This window comes from Chaetomium tenue (assembly GCF_020726465.1).
Source record: "Chaetomium tenue strain MPI-SDFR-AT-0079 chromosome Unknown F5144scaffold_1, whole genome shotgun sequence".
In the NCBI taxonomy this organism is placed as follows: Eukaryota; Fungi; Ascomycota; class Sordariomycetes; order Sordariales; family Chaetomiaceae; genus Chaetomium; species Chaetomium tenue.
The window spans coordinates 5154983-5174931 of NW_027117329.1; the positions used below are offsets into that span (position 1 = coordinate 5154983).

General features: G+C 57.0%; 7 protein-coding genes across 7 annotated transcripts; 4 read left to right on the plus strand and 3 right to left on the minus strand.

Annotated features, from left to right (window-relative positions):
- The first annotated feature begins 1493 nt into the window (after positions 1-1493).
- Positions 1494-3909, plus strand: F5144DRAFT_69274 (FAD-binding domain-containing protein). Its single transcript, XM_066793337.1, has 5 exons — positions 1494-1936; positions 2011-2265; positions 2320-2729; positions 2781-3599; positions 3659-3909. The coding sequence occupies exons 1-5, from the start codon at positions 1836-1838 to the stop codon at positions 3733-3735; spliced, it is 1662 nt and encodes a 553-aa protein (XP_066649256.1). The 5' UTR covers positions 1494-1835; the 3' UTR covers positions 3736-3909.
- A 264-nt stretch (positions 3910-4173) lies between these two features.
- F5144DRAFT_617668 (Pex12 amino terminal region-domain-containing protein) lies at positions 4174-6687 on the minus strand (the record flags this gene model as incomplete). The annotated part of the gene is made up of 2 exons (XM_066791889.1): positions 4813-6687; positions 4174-4298 (listed from the first exon to the last, which is right to left on the minus strand). Exons 1-2 carry the CDS (start codon positions 6524-6526, stop codon positions 4174-4176), a joined length of 1839 nt encoding a protein of 612 aa, XP_066649257.1. The 5' UTR covers positions 6527-6687.
- Positions 6688-7543: 856 nt separating this feature from the next.
- On the plus strand, positions 7544-11023 carry F5144DRAFT_557994 (armadillo-type protein). Its single transcript, XM_066788054.1, has 2 exons — positions 7544-7925; positions 8020-11023. Exons 1-2 carry the CDS (start codon positions 7758-7760, stop codon positions 11005-11007), a joined length of 3156 nt encoding a protein of 1051 aa, XP_066649258.1. The 5' UTR covers positions 7544-7757; the 3' UTR covers positions 11008-11023.
- A 634-nt stretch (positions 11024-11657) lies between these two features.
- F5144DRAFT_557997 (uncharacterized protein) lies at positions 11658-12425 on the minus strand. The gene has a single exon (XM_066788055.1). The coding sequence runs from the start codon at positions 12321-12323 to the stop codon at positions 12015-12017; it is 309 nt and encodes a 102-aa protein (XP_066649259.1). The 5' UTR covers positions 12324-12425; the 3' UTR covers positions 11658-12014.
- An 811-nt stretch (positions 12426-13236) lies between these two features.
- F5144DRAFT_480545 (uncharacterized protein) lies at positions 13237-14502 on the plus strand (the record flags this gene model as incomplete). The annotated part of the gene is made up of 2 exons (XM_066785234.1): positions 13237-13871; positions 13932-14502. The coding sequence occupies 2 exons, from the start codon at positions 13237-13239 to the stop codon at positions 14500-14502; spliced, it is 1206 nt and encodes a 401-aa protein (XP_066649260.1).
- Positions 14503-16623: 2121 nt separating this feature from the next.
- Positions 16624-17690, minus strand: F5144DRAFT_69356 (uncharacterized protein). The gene has a single exon (XM_066793338.1). The coding sequence runs from the start codon at positions 17429-17431 to the stop codon at positions 16703-16705; it is 729 nt and encodes a 242-aa protein (XP_066649261.1). The 5' UTR covers positions 17432-17690; the 3' UTR covers positions 16624-16702.
- Positions 17691-18741: 1051 nt separating this feature from the next.
- F5144DRAFT_638432 (phosphoribosyltransferase-like protein) lies at positions 18742-19827 on the plus strand (the record flags this gene model as incomplete). The annotated part of the gene is made up of 2 exons (XM_066792691.1): positions 18742-19309; positions 19506-19827. The coding sequence occupies 2 exons, from the start codon at positions 18742-18744 to the stop codon at positions 19652-19654; spliced, it is 717 nt and encodes a 238-aa protein (XP_066649262.1). The 3' UTR covers positions 19655-19827.
- Between the last annotated feature and the right edge of the window lie 122 nt (positions 19828-19949).

The following is a 19949-nucleotide window of genomic DNA, read 5'->3' on the forward strand; positions in this document are numbered from 1 at the left end:
CAGGTCGATGAGAGAAGCATCAGACTACCTCGTCTCCATCGTCAACACGGCATCTCGGGAATCTGGGGTTGTTGGGGGGGAGTCAGCCCACCCAGCAACTGTATGGGCTGACCGCTGGAAATACGACCTGACCCTAGGGCGGTGACTGGGTGATGATAACTAGCCTTTGGAGTTGAGACGGCCAAGCCTGCGGGCAGTCATTTGCCCACTTCATTGTGTACCCTCGAGGGGGAGGTGAAGTGCGAATGTCGATGCGGAAATGCAGCTTGCCGAGACAAGCCCGTGTGAAGTGCAGCCGGGGTCGCGCAACACCATCGCTAACCCCCATTAGGCAGAGTCGAGCAAGGTGCTCGTCGCACATTGAGGTTTTATTGGTTTGAATTGCCCGTCGCCCGGGCGCTACTTCCAAATCCGCCTAGCGTACCCTGGCATTTTTGCTGGAACAAATCCAAAGCTCGAGACCCTGATCTTTAAGCGCCAGGAGGTCTTGGCTGCCGACAGCATGTGCCTGCCCCCAGACATGGCACCCCTGGCTATTCTTAGTCGAGGTGGCCGCCGCCTCGCCGTTAACGACCGAAACCTCGACCTGACCTACCTTATCTCTCTCAACTCTCACTTGTTCCCTTTGCCGCAATACCCCATGGGATTGCCACGATGTTAATCCTCTCGAATTGAAGATTGAAAAATTTCCCTTCTTTTTTTCTGCATCGCAGGTCCCTCCCTGTCCTCCCCGTTGTGGCTTATTCGGTACACATTGATTCCACTACGGACCCCTGCCCAGACGAAACACCAAAGGTCGCCTCCAGCAACCCCTCGGCCAAAGCGGCTCTAACATCTGTCGTCTCAACTCCCTCGCATTGCCTAACGAAAATTCCCATCTGTCTGATAGCGACGCCCTGCTGGGTCCAGAAACCTGACACAGACCTCTCAACCGCGAAACCGTCTCCAACGTCTGATCTCCCCACCATTCTCCCACCCATCGAATCCCCTCGACCCATCCTCGGCATATTCGCCCTTGTCTTGCCCCGTCCCTGTCGCCCCACCAGGACACGACCGTAGCCACGCGAAAGGGGCGAAAGCTAGGAAGAAAGAACCATTTCCCAACCCACACCACAGAGTCTGGAAGTTTCAAGACCCCCCTGCGATCCATCAGAACGGCTCGAGTCCTTGCACAACTCGACAGGGAGATCCGTGGAGAGAGGACGGAGTGAAAGGGCACGGCTTTTGCTGCCGTTGCATCCGGCCCCCTACCGTCCCTTGTACCTTGTCCACATCCGTGTTGCGCATGTGGGTGGGAGAAGGCGTTGCATCATCTGGTTTCTCGTCCTCGGCGCGCGCTGGAGCCGGTCGCTTATGACCAGGCTCCCGCCACACATTACCTCGTCCCTCGCCCGTTCTTCTGTCCCTTCTCTTCCTGTCCCTCACTTGGCGAGGTAAAGAACCGGGACCTCTTCAACGAGTGCCTCTCGTCTCCGTCCTTCCTTTCTTCAGCTGCTGGCTCAGACCACTCTTTTGTTTTTATTCGCTTCTTCGGGCTTCTAGCCTCGGTTCCGTTGTTTGTGTCGTCGCTGTCGCCGGGTTCGATTCGTCTTTGTTTGTTTTGGATAGTACAACGACTTGATAAGTCTTAATACCGAGAGGGGCAAGAGATTGGACATCCGAGACCGAGCCGCCATCCTTCCCACCGCGCCACAATCAGTTCGACTGCCCACGAGGCCACTTTCCACACATCCCGGGACCGGCTCGAGCCGAAGGAGTCGACGGCATCCTAGTCGCAGGTCGACATTGATATACCGTGTATTGTACGGGGATAAGAGGGGGAACCAGTCGGCAAGATGGCGTTCCTCACATTGCTGAAGAAGCAGTTCACGCCAACCAAACTGCTCTTCCATTTCCTTTTTTGGGTATTCCACTGGGGCATCTTCGCCTATGGATGGTACGCACTCCCTCGGGCGCGAATTGTGGTGTGGGGTTATTGTTTGAACCATGGCTGATACGTGAGACGTGTAGGTGGAAGCAAGCGGCCGATCCGCGCCTGGCGGGTCTCAACACACTTCAGTATTCCGTGTGGATGTCACGAGGTGCTGGTTTGGTGCTGAGCGTGGACGGGATGCTTATTCTGCTCCCTGTCTGCAGAACCATCATGCGGTTCATCCGACCCAAAATCAGATTCATCCCGCTGGATGAAAACATCTGGATGCACCGGCAGCTCGCCTATTCGATGCTGCTGTTCACCATCATCCACACGACTTCGCATTATGTCAAGTAGGTTACACCACCAGTTCGACAGAAGGTTTTTTCTAAGCTAACCACGCACAGCTTCTACAATGTCGAAAAGGGTCAAGTTCGTCCGGTGACGGCGGTGCAAATCCACTACGTCCAGCCCGGTGGTATCACCGGTCACGTAATGCTCCTGTGCATGCTCCTGATGTATACGACAGCGCACCATCGTATCAGACAGCAATCTTTCGAGACGTTTTGGTACATGCACCACCTTTTTATTCCCTTTTTCCTCGCCCTGTACACGCACACGGTTGGCTGTTTCGTCCGAGACACGGCCGAGGGCTACTCCCCGTTTGCGGGCGACGAGTACTGGACGCATTGTATCGGTTATCTGGGTTGGAGATGGGAACTGTGGACTGGTGCCTTCTATCTCCTCGAGCGGTTGTACCGCGAGATCCGCGCCATGCGCGAGACCAAGATCACTCGCGTTATCAGACATCCTTACGGTAAGCAATCCCCGAACGATTGACAGAAATATGCCATCTAACATTTTCTAGACGTGGTTGAGATCCAGTTCAACAAGCCGTCATTCAAGTACAAGGCCGGCCAATGGCTCTTCCTTCAGGTGCCCGAGGTGTCCAAGTATCAATGGCACCCGTTCACCATCACATCTTGCCCGTACGACCCCTACGTCTCGGTCCATATCCGCCAAGTGGGTGACTTCACCCGGGCGCTCGGCGACAGAGTGGGTGCCGGCGCGGCGCAAAGCAAGCTCTACGAAGGCGTCGACCCCATGGGCATGTACGAAGTGGCACTCCAGAACGGTCAGGCGATGCCGTCGCTCCGCATTGACGGACCGTATGGTGCTCCGGCCGAGGATGTGTTCGAGAACGAAATTGCCGTGCTGATCGGGACGGGTATCGGTGTCACGCCGTGGGCTTCCATTCTCAAGAACATCTGGCACTTGAGGAATGGGCCGAACCCGCCGACCCGGCTGCGCCGTGTTGAGTTCATCTGGGTGTGCAAGGACACCAGCTCGTTCGAGTGGTTCCAGACGCTGCTCTCGTCCCTGGAGCAGCAATCCAGTGAAGCCGCTCGCGTCCCCGGCTCGAGTGGCATTGAGTTCCTCAAGATCCACACCTACCTCACGCAGAAGCTCGACATGGATACCACACAAAACATTGTGCTCAACAGCGTCGGCGCCGACTTGGATCCGCTCACCGAGTTGAAGGCCCGGACGAACTTTGGCCGCCCCAACTTCGGCAAGCTCTTCACCGGCATGCGCGACGGTATCCTAGACCGGACCTACCTGAACGGCCTGGAGGGCAACATGAGGACCACCGTGGGTGTGTATTTCTGCGGTCCCTCCGCAGCTGGTAAGTCCTTAATCTACCTCACCCCTGTACCACGAGCATCGCCGCTAACATCGAAACAGCTCGCGACATCCACAAGGCGGCCAAGGAAGCCACCGTTCGCGAAGTCCGTTTCCGCTTCTGGAAGGAACACTTCTAATTGTACATATTTCGATAATCTACGCGCAACTTCTTCAGTCTCTGAGGAGAGCCGGTGGCGATGCTTGGGGTTATCTCAGCCACCAACAAACCAATCACACCGATTCGTACCTTACACCTTTTTCCAAGGGATGCGGTGATGGGGGCCGAGGAGTTGCCATTTTACGGGGAGGGTGGACGATACCAGGAGAGGAATTCTGCGTCAGTTTTTACACTGGCCAGGCGAAGCTGTGCTGAGACGGGCTCAGTCGGCTATATAACGTCAGAAAAGTTGCCGCACTTCCGTTCAGGGGAGATGCGGTTATGGGGATGCCACGGGGGCGGTCTTCATTTTTGTTCCCATTCCTGTTTATGTTTGGATATACCATGGAGTATATACTCTAGCTACTACATACCTGCATATTTGCCAAATACATCGAACTTTATCGACGAAACAGTGTTAGCTTTCATTGAACCACCGCGCGAAGCCTGCTACAAGAGTGAGACTGACGGGCACTTGGGCGGCGGCGGCGAGACCGAAACCGAACACGGCTGGGAGCTCCCTGGCCGAACTAACAGTGAGTGCTTGACAACCGGCACGGGAAATGACACCCTATCCACCACATCCTCCTCCTTCTCTCCCGTCTGTGCCGCCCTCGCCACAGTAAGCTTGAAATTCGAAGGGGCCAATGGAATGCCGTGGGCAAGTGTGGTGCGGCCTGGGTGGCGGGCCGGCGGGTCCTGACACATGCGGCGCTTCGTGTCGCAGAGTCGGGATCGCCTGGTGGGAATGCACATGTCCCGTCGTGTTTTGTGCTGGTTCGGGAGGGGGATGGGATGATAGATAGAGTTGGGGGCGGATCAGGGCGTTCGTTCTGTTGAAGGATGTGGGTTCGCTTTTCATCCTTCGATTGACTTATCACGTTGCGTAGCCTGGAGGGATTGGATTAAATATTTGGTATTCTACAAAGTACAAGGTCGTACATAGCCTCCTTATTAAACTGAGACAGCATGTAATGCTAGATAGAGTCTCGGCGTCGGATGTATTGGTCGTGAACATGCACAGGTTCGCTTTGCTACCTGTCCAGCTCATCATCACTGAGTCCGTCCTCTGCTGCGTCATACTCTCCCGACTCAGACCCCCCCGAGCCATCGGCTTGATCAGACGCGATGCTAGGTGTTTGTGGGCGGATATCCTCCACGCTGCCCTCCGGGTCCGCCTCGACCAGGACCTGCGAACTCTCTTCCTCTCCATATCCTTCGTTCTCCTCTCCATATCCTTCATTATCCTCCCCATATCCCTCATTATCTGACGCGGTCTTGACGTCGTCGGCGAATACCACGGTTTTGGCGGCGGGCGGTTTCACCTCAGGCTCCAGCACGTCTCCGCTCCAGGGCCTGCATTCCTTGACTAGTTCGCCGCATCGCAGACAGGACCACCCTTCGCCTTCCTCCCTCTCTATCCTTGTCGTTAGGCAGACGAAGCAGTAGGTGCACCCGCACGGGATGGTTTCGTAGGGGTTTGTGATATCCGTCTGTGCCGAACCAACAACGCCGCTCGAGGTAGCGGCCATGAGGTCGTTTTCGCTAGCCGCCGAGTTTTGGTCTTGATAGCAGATGGCGCATGTTCGTTCCGGTAAGAAGGAAAATTCGCCCTTCTTCTCATCAGCGCCCTCGGCGCCCGTAGTCATGATCTTCTTTGTCTTGCGCCATGTCCGTGCAAACCACCGCCTCCACCGGTTGATGCCCACCAAGGGCAGCACGAAAAGCAGGAACTCGGTAAACGCGTGCCACACGAGCTGCCGGTTGAGATACTCGAACGACACCTCCCGACTGACCTGACTCGTCGGCGGGGCCAGGCGCATGCGCAGCACCCGGTCCAGCAGCGTCCTGTACCTCCCATGCAGCAAGAACACGAGGAAGGAGGCAAACGCCGCGGACGCGTGCATGGTCGACAGCGTCGAGCTCCACCTCGCCAGCCTCTGCGCGCCCGGACTCGGCCCCTCGAAGCCATCATCCTGCTCCAGCAACCAATCCTCCCACTTCGCCCACAGATACCTCCCCCCCACCGTCACCAGCCCATACAACGACTTCTGCCACCTACTCGGCGGCACCAGCCCCGGCCCATCACGCCTCGCATCGGTATACTTCAAATTCTGCAGCGCCGCCCCGTACGTCGCGTCATGGTCCCACACCGTCAACTTAAACAACACGGCCCTCAACACCAACGAAACCTCCGCCTCCCAATCATGCAACACCGCACTCCCCCCAGCACCACCCCCTCCCCCAACATACCGCAACGCCTCCCCCACCTGCCCCCTCAACAACCCCACCAACTCCTCATCCAGCAACTCCGCATCGACCTGGCCCACCCGGAACGCGGGGCGCGTGCCCTCGCGGCCCGAGATGGCGTCCCACAGCGAGAGGGTCGACGTGCCCAGCCGCCGGAGCAGTGGGGACTGGGAGGCGGCGATGCGCGTGCGCAGCTGCGAGGCGGATTGTTGCGCTGCGTGGCGCGCGGCCGCGTCGGCTTCGAGGGTGGCGCGTCGGGCGGCGAGGCGGCGTTGCGCGAGGGCGAAGGTGTTGGGGTTGGGGGTTGTGGTGGTGTTAGGGGTGGTGGTTGTGGTAGTGGTAGTTGGGGTTGGGGTGGTCGCGATGGGGTTGGGATTGGGAGTCGGAGTTGGATTGGGGATAGGAGTGGTGGGTTTGGTGGTGGTGTTGTTGATGGTGGTCGTGGTCGTGGTCGTGGTCGTGGTCGCGATGCTGCTACCGTTCGGGGTGTTTCCCTTCCCTTTCGGGCTTGGGTCGCTCATCGTATCGGAGTTGTTGGTCTTGAGCCCGGTGAAGCCTCTCCTCGGGGGTTGAAGGGCATTGTTGGGTTGGTTGCTCGGGATGGCAAGGGCGCGGGTGCTCGGTCGGTTGATGAATGGGACGGGGCCAGCGCGAGAACCGGGGAGCCGAGGTTGGTTGCAGCTGAAAGCCGGCCCGTTCGCTTGGCGGTCCGGGGGTGCGGACCCACTTATCCACCTACCTTATCCAAATGTATAAGGAGTACGAATAAATTGTACTCCGTACCTGCATTTTATGGAAGATGCCCTCTCTCTTTCTAAATTCCGATAACAGTCCGGCGCCCATCAAGCGGAATATGACTAACTCCCGCCCAGTACCTAAGCCGGAGGGAATGTGACTCTTGGGAACCGCCTAGAATGCAGTTCCTTCCATTCTTCACTCTTTCATATCTGGATCGTCAGCGCACATGCCGCCGCAATGACCCGAGGCCACACATGCGACTGCAAGATAGATGGTTTCCTTCAACAACATGAACCAGGTGCAGAAGTTCGCCGAAAGCGATGCCATCGTAGCCATGAACTCGTGCTAGAGAACATTGCTACGAACGACAGACTTGATCCCGAGATGGCTCAACGCATGTTGACCGTCTATAAGAGGCACTAAGTAGATATGTGGCGGGCCGCGTCCTCTATACCTCTACCGTGACCGTCTTGATTTTGGCGTGTCTGTTTACATGGATGGGATAAGGGGTAAAGTCGAACAGGGTGCTGTTACATACAAAACACCTGGCCAACCAGCAGAGATGACAGATGAGTTAACTAGGCTTCTATGTCTCAACTTTGGCCCCGGTTGAAAATAAAATAAAATAAAAGGAGCAAAAAGGACAAAAGATGCGGTTGTAGATTAGAGACCTATATACCTACTACCTACCTACCTAAGGTATTCAATGAAGGCATCCTGATCTCCATGCTTGGGGTAGAAACTTGGCGGCCTGCTGTGGGAGTGGATCCATCTGCCCCTCCATCCACTGCAAGCTTGAACCCCACCACCTGCCTGCAGCCCAATGGAAGGTTCACCAAGTGAAGACACCAACTCGATCTGCGGCATAGTTATTTGTTGACGACGCCGAGGGCCCTAGAGGTCGCCGTCAAGTCCCTCTATCGTTTGCTTTTCACCCTTCTACGCCAGCCACAACTCTTTCTGCCGAGATCGCGCGGATTCATACATGCTCCTCCTCCTCTTCCAAACGGCGGCATGAGCTTCGCAATCGAAGTCGCTGGCGAGGCCGCCCCGCTAAATCAGTGGGAGTTGGTAAAGGCGCTCTCCAGCGCTGGCACTTCAACCGACAATTCCCAGAGGCAGTCGGCTAGCCAGCAGCTTCAGATATGGGAATCCCACCCAGACTTTTACACCCATCTCCAGGTAACTTTGCACTCCTCCCTGCCGGGGGACGGGGCATCGAGGTTTCTGCACAAAGATTCTTTTCGCTGATTCGAGCGGGCCTTCCCCTCTATAGACAATCTACCTCGACACTACCCATGACAAACAAATCCGCTTCCTCGCCGTCATTCTCCTCAAAAATGGCATCGACAAATACTGGAGGCATCAGCAGAACGCGGCCAAGAACTCCATCAGACCCGACAACAAACGGGCGATACGGTCGCGACTACTACAGGGCTCGCTCGGCGAGGAAGATAGGACCCTAGCGCTGCACAACGCGCTCGTCACCGCCAAGATCGTTCGGATAGACTACCCGGTCGATTGGCCCGATGCCTTTTCCACTCTCATCGAGTTGACGAAGTCGTCCAATGCATCGAACCCGCTGCAGCTGCGCGGCGCCTTACTGGTGCTCCTCCGCATCGTCAAGGAGATGAGCACGGCCCGGCTGCGTAAGTCACAGACCGCCCTGCAGACCGTTACGCCGGAGCTCGTGCAGGTGCTCGGCAGCATATATACCGAGAAGACGGCATATTGGCAAGAGTTGTGGACGAAGGGTCGCGGCGACGACGCCTCGGTGGGGTTTGCTGTCGAGAACAGCCTAATGGCGCTTAAGGTTCTACGAAGGCTGGTCACTGTCGGCTACGAGCAACCCCATACCGACGCCATGGTTTGCGGTTTCTGGTCTTTGTCACAGTCTCAGTTCGACCAGTTTCTCAGTGGTGTCAGCCAGGACTCGTGGGTTCCGGCTCCCTATCAAGACATGGTCGGCAAGCACCTCATCCAGTTTACCAAACTCCATATCGATATGTCTGAGACGCACCCGGCTAGCTTCCCTGTGCTCCCGGACTCGATTCCTCTGGTCAAGGCTTACTGGAGCCTCATCAAAGGATTCTCGGAAGTATTTGATAAGTCGGGCGGGATCAGGCAGACTTCGGGCGGGACCGCCGGTGGAAACGCAAAACACGAAGGGCCCCTGTATGAGAAGCTCGCGCTCAAGGGTCTGTTGCTTTTGAGAAGCTGCCTAGCCATCGCGCACCAACCGGTACAGACTTTCAAGTTTCGGAGCCCAGAGGTCAAGGAGCTAGAAAAGCAAGCTGTACATACCCTCAAGGTGGAGCTCCTGTCAAGGGACATGCTCCTTGACATGTTGCAGGTCATAGTCAGCAAACTGTTCATTTTCCGAAAATCTGACCTCGAGGCCTGGGAAGAGGACCCGGAGGGGTGGGAGGCGCAAGAGAGGACCGAAGGCCAGGCATATGAGTGGGCGGTCCGTCCTTGCGCCGAGAGGCTGCTTCTCGACCTCCTGACGCACTACAAGGAACTTGGCGAGCCACTGCTCGCGTATTGCGACCTCGCCACCAAGGTTGACATGGACATCATCACGAAGGAGGCTGCTTATTGCGCCTTGGGCTGCGCAGCCGCTATCATCTACCAGAAATTCGACTTTGACCGCTTCCTAACCAACTTCCTGGTTAAGGATGCTCAGATTGAGGCCCCGATGGCGAAAGTCCTCCGTCGCCGGATAGCCATCTTGATCAGCCAGTGGATCACGGTCAAGGTTTCTCAGGCCAGCAGGCCAGTCGTGTACGACATCTACCGCCACCTACTGAACATCGACAGCGAGCACAACGATGAGGTGGTCCGCATCACGGCGGCGCGGCAGCTCAAATACGTAGCCGACGACTTTGAGTTCACCGGAGAGGCCTTTTACCCTTATGCGGCCGACACCTTCAACCTCCTGGTCCATCTCCTCAAGGAAGTGGAGAACGACGAGACGAGGCTGGCGGTTCTCGAAACGGTCCGAGCGGTCGTGACGCGGATGGAAACTCACGTATCGCAGTTCGGAGACGCCATAATGATGACGCTTCCCCAACTGTGGGAGTCCGCCGCCAGCGAGGAGTACATGATCAAGCAGTCGGTGCTCGCCATCATGTCGGCCTTGGTTTCGTCCATGCGCGCCGAGTCGCAGCGGTACCTCAGCGTTATCATCCCGCTGCTTAGCGATGCGATGAATCCCGAATCGGCACTCCATCTGCACTTAATCGAGGAGTCGGTCGATCTGTGGAACGCAATCTTGACGCAGAGCTCACCGCCACTCAACCCGGACCTCACGCAGATGGTCCAACTGGCCCTCCCCCTCCTCGAGTACGAGTCAGCAGTGGCAAATCAGTGCTTAGAAATCACCAAAGACTACATCGTCCTGGCGCCGCAAGACATGCTGAGCGACGCCCTCCGCCGGCCGACCTTGACGGGACTGGCGAAGGCGCTGGACTCGTCGGTCCGGGACCAGTCAAAGCTCGGCGCGAAGTCGATCGAGCTCGTGATCCGCGTCGCCGAGGAGTTCGGCGGCGTCCAGGGCGTCTCGCTCGTCGCCCAGGACCTGCTCGAGATCGGCGTGCTGCACCAAATCCTCGAGGGGCTGCACAGCCGGTGGGAGGCCAGCCAGACGACGGGACCCAACCGAAAGAGCAGCAAGATCAACACCATCAAAGAGGCCGACTACTTCGCCATCCTCGCGCGCATCGCCCTCGCCGACCCGGCCCTCCTCATCCGCATGCTCACCAGCTTCGGCAGCCCCATCGACCAGGTCTGGGCCTGGCTCGGCACGCAGTGGTTCGCGCACTTCGACTGCGTCGCCGACGTCGACCGCCAGAAGCTCTCCTGCCTCGCCCTCACCCGCCTCTGCGAGCTGCACGCCCCCGTCCAGGACCTCGCCCTCGCCCGCCTGCAGGATTATTTGTCTATGTGGACCAGCGTCGTCACCGAACTCGCCGACGACGACGGCTCCGGCCAGCCCCTCGGCGCCCGCGACAGCCTGGTCTGGTCCGAGCCCGCCCGCTCCGAGTACGATACCCCGATCGACGTTCATGAGCGCGAGCTCGCCTTCAAGGACCCTGTCCATCGCGTGGTGACGTTTGAGTTTGTGCGTGGGCGCTTGGCGGATCTGGTCCAGCGCGCGGGGGGCGAGCAGGCGTTTGAGGCGGAGTGGGCGGCGAATGTGGATCGCGATGTGTTGGCGGGGTTTCAGCGGTTGAGTCAACCGGCTGAGGGGGTGGATGGGTGAGGGGGGGGTGGGGGTGAAGGATGGGAGGAGGTGTTAGGAGATGAGAGATTGGGGAGGGGACGAGGGTGTGTATATGGATTGGAGAGGACCATGCCAGGCAGCGGGGTGGGTTGCGGCGTTAGATGAGAGGGGGCTTCCTGTAAGCAAGTCAGCGTTTTTTAGGTAGTCCTCGTCTTGGTGGTATCTTATGAAGCTAGCGACAGTTTCGGGCTTTTGGAAGGGGGCGTTGAGTGCGAGTCGTTGAGCTTTGGGCGCTGGCTTAACAACTAGAGCGGCTACTACAGCATATTGAATATCAGAAACAGGGTACCTAAAGTGGTTGAAGCTACAGTGCCGACTTTTGTATGCTGAAGACGGAGATGGTTGTCATAGGTGGCGAGAATACATATACATCATTAAACCCATGGATTATTGCCGTTGATGGTCTGCGTTAAGCTCTCCTGGATCTCTTGCCTGCAACATTTCTGTAGTTCATACATAGTACGCAGTGCGCCCTATTAACGGCCTTTGAGGTTGAGACTTGGCATTGCTCTGATCAGAGCAGGGGTCATAGCTACAGGGGTCCTCAGCAGGGAACCTTGAGGGACCTGCAGGGTCCGCTCACGGGCCGCGGTAAGCTGTGAACCAACAGACGCCTCGCGTGACACAATCACCAAACTCGAGGCCAAGACATCAATCCTGAGACCCTGGAACGTTTGACGGGGAGCCTAACCTTCCCTCCTTTGCCCTTTTTTTTCTTCTTTTTTTCTGTTCCGGAGCCCAGAATAATGCGAGACTGAGAAATAGCGACGACAACAAATAACGAATCCACACCGATCGACACGCGAAGACACGGATACCCCGCGAGCCCAACCATCTGCCATCCCAAAACACAAACATGCATCCATCAACCCTGTAACCACCGAACCGAACACTACATTCCAGACACAATTACACCCATCCACCCCAAAACGAGCATCACAACGCCACAACCAACCCTTGACCGACCCAACCCCCTCGAATGGGCCTCACCCAAAGCAAACCCCCTCCCGACCCGGGGGGACTCGACGGCGGACTCGGCCTCTCCCCCTCCCACCGCCGCCGCACCTCCTCCTCCTTTGCCATCCCCACCCGGACCAACACCACCACCAGCACCACCAGCACAAACAACACCTCCAAACCCAAACCAAAACCAAAACCAAAATCCAGACAAACCTACCCCCCACCCCAACACCATCCGCAATCACAACCACAACCCGCCGCCTCCCGCGTCTTCTCCTTCCAGCAGGGCTCCGAGCGCGCTCAGAACCGCAGACTGTTAGCTGCGACCGAGGCATCGCCTTTGCTGGGGCGGTTTCGGGCGGTACCCAGGCCGACGACGGGTGCTCGGGGTGGGTATTATGGTTACGGGGGTGATGGGGCTGGGGGGAGGAGTGGTGGTGGTGGTGGTGGGTTTGGGGGTGGTAATGGGGGGGGTGGTGGTGGTGGTGGGGGGAGGAGGGCGTCGGGGTTGGGGTTGGGACTCGGGTTGGGGGCCGGGGGAGGGTTGGTAGGCGCGCCGCGGGGGGGTGGGCAGGTTGGGTTGTTGTCTTCAGCTTCTGAGGTTGGGGATGGGGCTGGGCCGGGGTGGAGGGGGAGTGTGCATGTTGGGTATGGGGCGCTTGTGATGGCTGCTGCGGAGGAGGAGGGGAATGGTGAGGAGGATGGGGGTTGGGAGAGTGAGGGGGAGGATGGAGGGGTGGGGTGTTGTTGTTGGGGCGTGGGGAGGACAAGGCGGTTGGTGAGGTGGTTTGAGGATGTTTGGGTTGATCCTAAGGCGAGCGCCGTTAGGAGGGTGGTGGATGTGTGGTGGAGTCGGTGGTTTGCGTTGGTGCTGCTGCCGGCGTTGTTGGTAGGTTGCCCCGTTTGTTTTATTCTCCGGGTCAGGAGCTCAAGTTGAGCTGAGACGGGCTCTGGTATCATTCTGACTTGTGGAACGCTAACCATTTTCTGCAGGCTGTGGCGTGGGTTTCCATCCCCTTCCCCCAGTACCCGCTCCCCGGCGAGGAAAGCGGCCGGCCAGGGGAACCGCAAGATACCCCCCGGGACAAAGTGCCGGGCCACGGAGCCGCCAGGGTACGGGTTAACTTCTGGTTCTTCCTCTTCGTGTACTACAGCTTCTACAACCTGACAGCCCTGATCTGGATCACCAAGGTATTCAACATCTACAGCCTCAACTGGTGGCCGCAGCCGCTTGGATTCCCCATCACCATGTCCGCTATCGCCGTGGTGTCCATCGCCGCACCAATCCCCATCTACCTCATCCCCGAGGCTAGGTTCCTGACCATCCACAACACCGTCTGGATTTCCTGGACCTTTATCATCATGGCGATGCCCGTTGCCATTGCTTTCTGCATCCTCATGACGAACGAGCGCCATATCAAGTTGCGGCAATCCCTCTCCGAGACGCAGCGCATCTTCACTACATCATGGTGGGCCGGCGAGCTCGACAGCCCGTCACCACGCGGCGGAAGACGGAGCCGTGCTGGCCTCGACCCTTACGCCTTTGATCCAACCCCAGGGGTATCCTCAATGGGCGTCACGGACAGCCGCTATCATCGCCCCGCTGTACCCGTCAGGTTGCGCCGGCGGTGGCTGCCAGCAAGCTTCGTCCGCTTTGTGTGGTTCTGCCTCGCGTTATTTATCGGTCTGATGGCCTACGTCTTAGGGGAGGCCTACGCAGAGATCTACCTGCGTACTCTGCCGCATAACAACTTGGAGACCATCGTCTACGTCTACGGGTGGATATCGACTGTTTATCTGCTCGACGGGCTGACGGGATGGATCCTGGGAGGGAACGAAGGTGAGAGGGTCGGAAGCTACCCGCTGAGCTGGATCTTCAAGCTGTAAGTGCTCTTGCAGAAGACATCTAAGGCCCTTGAGACTCAACTAACCCAAACACACAGCTACTTCATGCTCACCTACCAAACATACGTCCGCGCCCTGTACGCGCGCCTGCGTAGCCCCTCGCAGTTCATTCTCCTCCAGGTCCTCTCCTCGACAGGCCTCATCATCGTCACCCCGATATTCATGTCGGCTCCTTTCCATTGGTTCTTATCCGTAATTGGCGTCAACGGCCAAAGCTACGGTTCATACCAAAAGATGTGCATCCGCAACGTCTTCATCCGCTTCATGGCCGAGAACGCCTCCATGCTGACCTTCCTCGGCAGCGTCGTGGTCCTGCACTTCGGCGCCAACAAGGACGTCTACCCCTACTTCACCTTCGACAGCACCGAGGAAGACGGCGGCTACAACTTTGGCCTGACCTTCTACGCGTCCACCATTACCTGGGCGTGCGAGCTCGCCGCGAGCTTCATCGTCGACTGGCTCATCCGCTGGATCTACAAGGTGAGCGTCGTCACCGAGGGCAAGCTCGATTTCATCGTCTGGCCCGAGCTGCTGCCGACCTGCGTCGCCGTCATGCTGCACGTGCTGCAAAACATGCTCTTCTCGATTATTCGGCTGCAGTTCCGGTGAGCTTACACGGTATTACGATCCGGGCCCCGCCGAGAGAACGTGTTGCCGGAAAGGCAAGGCATTGGCGATGCTAAAAACGAAACCCGGCTTATTATTGCGTCAAGCGTCCGCATCCTTTCCCCGGCGGGTCCAGCCTGTCACAGCCCGCCGCTCGCTCCCGTGTGCTAGCTAAGATCCGTGGGCCGCTCGCTGGGCCGGACCCCTGGATTGTTCGGAACCCACAAAGTTTAACAACCTCACTTGTCTTCTGTTTTACGGCATAAATTTTGCTTTGCTTTTCTTTACCCTCTTTTTAATGCATGCGAGCGAGGAATTGGGAGCATTTGCATATGGATGGATGAATGCACGATACCCCCTGTTGTCTTTCTCATTGCATAGCGCCTCTTTTACGGTTTTTGAAACGGATATATACGCTTCTGGATAGGCATGCTGTTACGATAGACACGATGATAGATATGAGAGAGGGAGGCAGACTTGCTTTTTATATTCGTATCAACAAAAACACACTCCCACAATGCCACATAAACCTATTCCCGCTATCAACGGCTTGCATCGGCCCACCCTCCTTGATGGTGTGCGATATGCAGAAAGCAACCTCCTCGCCGGGCCGGTGAGAAGATAAGGGTAAGGCAGCGAGGGCAGGTACCTGGAGGGGCCCACGTCACGTCACGTCACGGCTCGGGTTCCACGGGGACGGCCAGCGGGTTTTGTTTTCTTTTTGTTCTGTTTCCTTCGCCCTGCAGCACGGTAATAGAGTGCGCTGCTACCCTCCCGGACGCGGGCCGGCTGCAGCGAGATCTTCTGGGTAGATTGGTACTGTATGTATGTATGTACCTACTGAGCCGGTTATGGGTCCCCCACCCCCCTCCCCTCCCCTCCTCGTCGCACTGCGTCATGCCGTTCAACCTCCGGGTTTGAAGTGAGGATGCGGGTTGGAACTTGGCATCGGCTCCGGCTGGGACTTTGCATGGGAGAGGTGTAGGAGAGGTGCTCTCGATGCGAGGCGTGGGGAATTGGGTTACGGTTGAGATACGAAGTATGTACATACGGGCGATGGTCTGAGCAGCGGCTGGGGTGGTTTCTTGAGCAAACATGCGGGAGGACAGCATTCCCTGGCCTGGGCCGCGCGTAACGTCTTTGCTGTGCTCGGTCCTGGGGTTCATATCGGGACAGTCATCCGGCAAAGCGCCGACAAGTCAGATACAGCCTTACTGATAGTCGATGTCGTGTTACCCTCCGCTCGGGACTTGAGGCTGCGGCCCAGATCCGGTTTCGGATCCTGCGCTGGCGGTGCCACCGCGTGTTTGGCGTATGGGGCCGGAGATCCGGGCCACCTAGTGTACTGCTCTCTAGGCTGGCTCGGGGACAACAACAAGGCGGTCAGTTTCGAGTCCACAGTCGGGTGGATCGTAGGGGGGTGGGCGGTGAAGGTGGTGCAATTCCGAGCCAGAACGGGAGAAATAGAGCAGCGGGTAGACTAATGCAGCTGTGTACATGTCGTCGATGATGGGTCAATGATTGCCAAGTGGAGGCTGCAGTTTGCTGTCGCACGGCTCATGCAGACGATCTAGAATCTGCCACTCTGCCGGCCTGCTATCGGCATGGGAGTACAACGGGTGCGGGTCTTCGTCCTAATCTGACAAGGTAAGGGCAGGCATTTCCTCGTACCCAGTTTCCGTCTTGAGCAGTTTCATGCTCGGGTGTGGGAGCCATTGCGGCTACAAGGAACCGAAGACTACCCAGTATCTGGAAAGGTAGAGGAATACAGCCCTAAATGCTGATGGCGGGATGGCCATGGCGGCGCTTCGTGGTCATAGTCGCCAAATATTATACGGACGATCGGATGATGGGCGTGATTGCACTGGATATTGTTACGGGTCCCGGTGTAGCTTCGGTGTATCCGCTCGAGGAGCCACGGTTTCGGTCAATGAGTTGGCATTGGAAGAAGAGTGAGACGTCTCGGCCCTCCAAAACAAGAGTCCAAATGCCGGGCAGAAGCATGGTCTTTAAACCAAACCATCTAGCGGCTGGAAACGGTTAGAAAACTGGTGCGCAATAAGGTGAACTGCATGTAGTTAGGTCAACCTCAGCACGCTGTCACTATTAGAGTCGTCGCGGCCGAGGTGAGCTCGGCAACTAATGTCCATGCTGACTCAATTCTACATTTACCGTGTACATGCATACATAACTACGCGCCAGTTTAGACATTACTAGGAGACTGTGGCGGGGTTAGATATGCCGACATAGATAGACCCTTACTTAGGAAGCAGGCAAGTTGAAGCTTGCATAATGGGGGCGGTGAAACATTTTCAAGCTTGAAACTTCTTATTGGATATCGCACAGCAACTGCTGCGGAACCACAGTCAGACAGCAGGCCCTTGGTAGGCTGCGCGGCTGCCGGGGAAGTAAGTCCACTAAACGCGAAATCCGGTGCCGAGTTGCGAGTTGATGAGCGTCGATGAATGAGAACCGGGTATGTCGAGAGATCCGGACGCCAGCCAAACGGAAGTGGGCCGGCCGAAGAAATGCTTGAACGACACAGCCCGTCTGCGGGTTCCCCTCCAGGCAAGTGGTCGGTCCTATTGTTTGCCGTGTGGGAGCGGGAGGGCGTTAGGCTGGTAGTTCCGTCACATCTCGCAATAACTAGACAGGCAGTAGCTCGCTCCAAGAAGCCAAGTGAGGTGCGAGTGCCGTGGGGGTGTGAGATGGCAATTGGCTGGATAGATATAGTCCTGATGGTGGTGTGATGGTGGAGCCTCGTTTGTGTAAGTGAGCTGGTTTTGGTGTGTGTGTGTGTGTTGGGGACCGAGCCCGCATTCGCACTGGTTGGTTGCTCAAGGCTCGGCGATATTGGGCCAGATGCTTCTCTCGCGATTAATTTCGTCTGGCATGTTTTGCTCCTTTTTTTCTCCTCTTTCACATGGCCCATCAGAGGTATTGAGATAGTCGCTCTGTTGATGTCAGGGTTGCATTCCGTTCAATCCCACGGGAGTTGTCGGATGACGGTCCGCGAAGAGTACGAGCTAGCGGAGTGGCAAGATGACCCTCCCACTCTCCGATAAGCTCCGAACATACCGGTTGGCTTTGCTAAAGGCCGTGAATCTGGGGAATTCTCCACAACTAGATAAGCGTGCGTGGGCTGTCCAGCCATGGTTGCAGGTTCATCGGTTGTTTTTCGATGATGCCAGGATGTGATGAGCTGGAAACAGGCTGGACAGGCTACAGGGCCACAAGAGGGCATCCACCATCCTCAGCTTGCAGACCGACCACGGGGGTGCAGCCAGTCGGCATTGGAGCTGTGACACATGTGCATGCAGTGAACCCTAGACCACAGCTGGGGGCCCAGGAGCAGGAGCGGTGTGTTTTTGTTAGAATGCCATGGCCCGTCCACGGGTGTTCTGGGTGAAGTGAGTGGTTGTTGTTGCGGGACAGTTTTACGATCTTGGATGGAACAAAACTTTCTGTGCATCGCTAGGCAACAAAGCCTCAGCTGCGCTTGCCTGAGTGGCTGTCTTCAGGTACCAGGCTTGGCTTGGCGGAGCATGCTCCTCCCATCTCAGTTTGTCCCGCCTCAGATCACCTTCACCCCACCTTCCCAACTCATCCAATCTCATCAAGACGCGGATTTTCTTTCTCCAGAGTCGGACCAAGCATTTCAACTTGCCGGTAATCTTCCAAGATAATAGGGTCCATTTCAAGGTCAACTCGTCCGCATATCGGCGTAACTAAGTCAAAGACGGTAAGTCGATTTGTTTTCTTGCAGTTTGTTCTGGTGAGGCAGAGATAAGACAGGGCATCCATCGCCGTGGCCCTCCCAGTGGCCGCGAAGGACACACTTGTTATCCCGGAAGGGTAACCCCGGTGCAAATAATCACAGGGCTGGCCGCTTTCTCGGCCGGTCTCCTCCACTTGGGAGGACAGCCATCGTGCGCATTGCAACACACGAATCTGTTTGAGGGGCTTTTTCCCTCACCGACTCCACCGGGGGGCTCAGGTCCCCTCTGACTCCTTCCGGGAGGGGCCGTCTCGGTTTTCAGTTTCTCTTTTTGCACTCTGGCAGATTGATGGCAGGGTGTCCAATTCGCTCGTTTGTCTCTTTCCACTGCTGACGCCCAAGCATTTCGTGCTGCACACCCTGCTGGCCGCAATTTTTTTTCTTGCTCTTGAGACACGAGCACCGCGCCTGCCTGCCTTGCCTTCCTTCCCCTTCCCCTCCTTCCCTCCTTCTCTTCCCTCAACATGAGCACTTCCGCCAACACTGCCCAATCTCTGGCGCAGACCAGCAAAGACCAGATCCCCACGACCTCTGTCGAAGCCGCCGTCCTGGCTAGCAGCACCGCCACCCCTTCTACCAATTCCAACGATGCCTCGCGAGGACAGCCCCCCGCCGCCGCCGCCGGTGCCTCCGAACTCGCCAGTACAAAGATAACTCTACTCGGCGCCCTCAAGCGCTTCCCGGACTTCCCGATTCCCGGCATTCAGTTTATCGACATTCTCCCTCTGTTCCAGGACCCTGCAATCCATACTGCGCTGTTGCGCGCCCTCGAACTCCAGGTCCTCGAGTTTGCCGAGCACTCGAAGCCTGATGTTGTAGTGGGGTTGGATGCGCGGGGCTTCCTGTTTGGGCCTTCGCTCGCTCTACGTCTCAATGCGAGCTTTGTGCCTGTCCGCAAGCAGGGTAAGATGCCAGGCCCTTGCGTGACAGCCGCCTACGAAAAGGAGTACGGAACCGACTTTTTCCAAATGCAAGAGGGTGCGGTGAAACCCGGCCAGAAAGTCCTTGTGGTCGACGACATTATTGCTACTGGTGAGTGAATACATACCCAATCGCGCCATTCACGCAAACCACCGGCCTGAATCCCGCCAATCACTCAACCCCGCCATCTCGCCTCGTCCCGTTTTCCCACAACAAGCGGGGGTATTTTTGTTTATCGGGCTGTTCAGCGGGGGAAAACAGAAGCGATGATCAATTTTGTGGCGCATTAAGCTAACGTTGCATATAGGCGGCTCCGCTGCTGCTGCTGGCTCGCTTGTTAAGCAGTTGGGTGGTGATCTGATCGGCTATCTCTTCATTCTTGAGATCCCCTTTCTCAACGGCCGCTCCAAGCTCGACGGTGTCCAGACGGTCACTCTCCTCGAGACGGACGAGTAAAACCGACATTCATCGTGTGCTCAAGCCAACCATGCCGCCCTTTTCCGGCCCCGACTTCATGCCGCCTAATTCGCCCGCACCGATTTTCAACAACATATTTAGGCCCAAGAACTACAGCCTGGTTAATGATGGTGGGCGGGAAGCCAGGGCTCCGTGGGCTAGGTTTTGCGTTTTTCTTTTTCATTACAACTGGGTTGGGATTGAAATCCCTTTAATGGATGGGGGTATTGAGACAGGGGGGAAGCGGTTGGCTCTGTCGGGCGTTGGGGTTATCAAAAGTACAAGAGGGTCAATT

What these genes read in the sequence shown, in the direction of transcription:
- F5144DRAFT_69274 (XM_066793337.1), top strand. Translation starts at nt 1,836, where the DNA reads ATGGCGTTCCTCACATTGCTGAAGAAGCAGTTCACGCCAACCAAACTG. An exon ending in GGCATCTTCGCCTATGGATG is followed by an intron (nt 1,937 to 2,010) that starts GTACGCACTCCC and finishes TGAGACGTGTAG; the next exon opens with GTGGAAGCAAGCGGCCGATC. An exon ending in ACGACTTCGCATTATGTCAA is followed by an intron (nt 2,266 to 2,319) that starts GTAGGTTACACC and finishes AACCACGCACAG; the next exon opens with CTTCTACAATGTCGAAAAGG.
- F5144DRAFT_557994 (XM_066788054.1), top strand. Translation starts at nt 7,758, where the DNA reads ATGAGCTTCGCAATCGAAGTCGCTGGCGAGGCCGCCCCGCTAAATCAG. An exon ending in ACTTTTACACCCATCTCCAG is followed by an intron (nt 7,926 to 8,019) that starts GTAACTTTGCAC and finishes TCCCCTCTATAG; the next exon opens with ACAATCTACCTCGACACTAC.
- F5144DRAFT_557997 (XM_066788055.1), bottom strand. Translation starts at nt 12,323, where the DNA reads ATGCCTCGGTCGCAGCTAACAGTCTGCGGTTCTGAGCGCGCTCGGAGC.
- F5144DRAFT_69356 (XM_066793338.1), bottom strand. Translation starts at nt 17,431, where the DNA reads ATGGGCCATGTGAAAGAGGAGAAAAAAAGGAGCAAAACATGCCAGACG.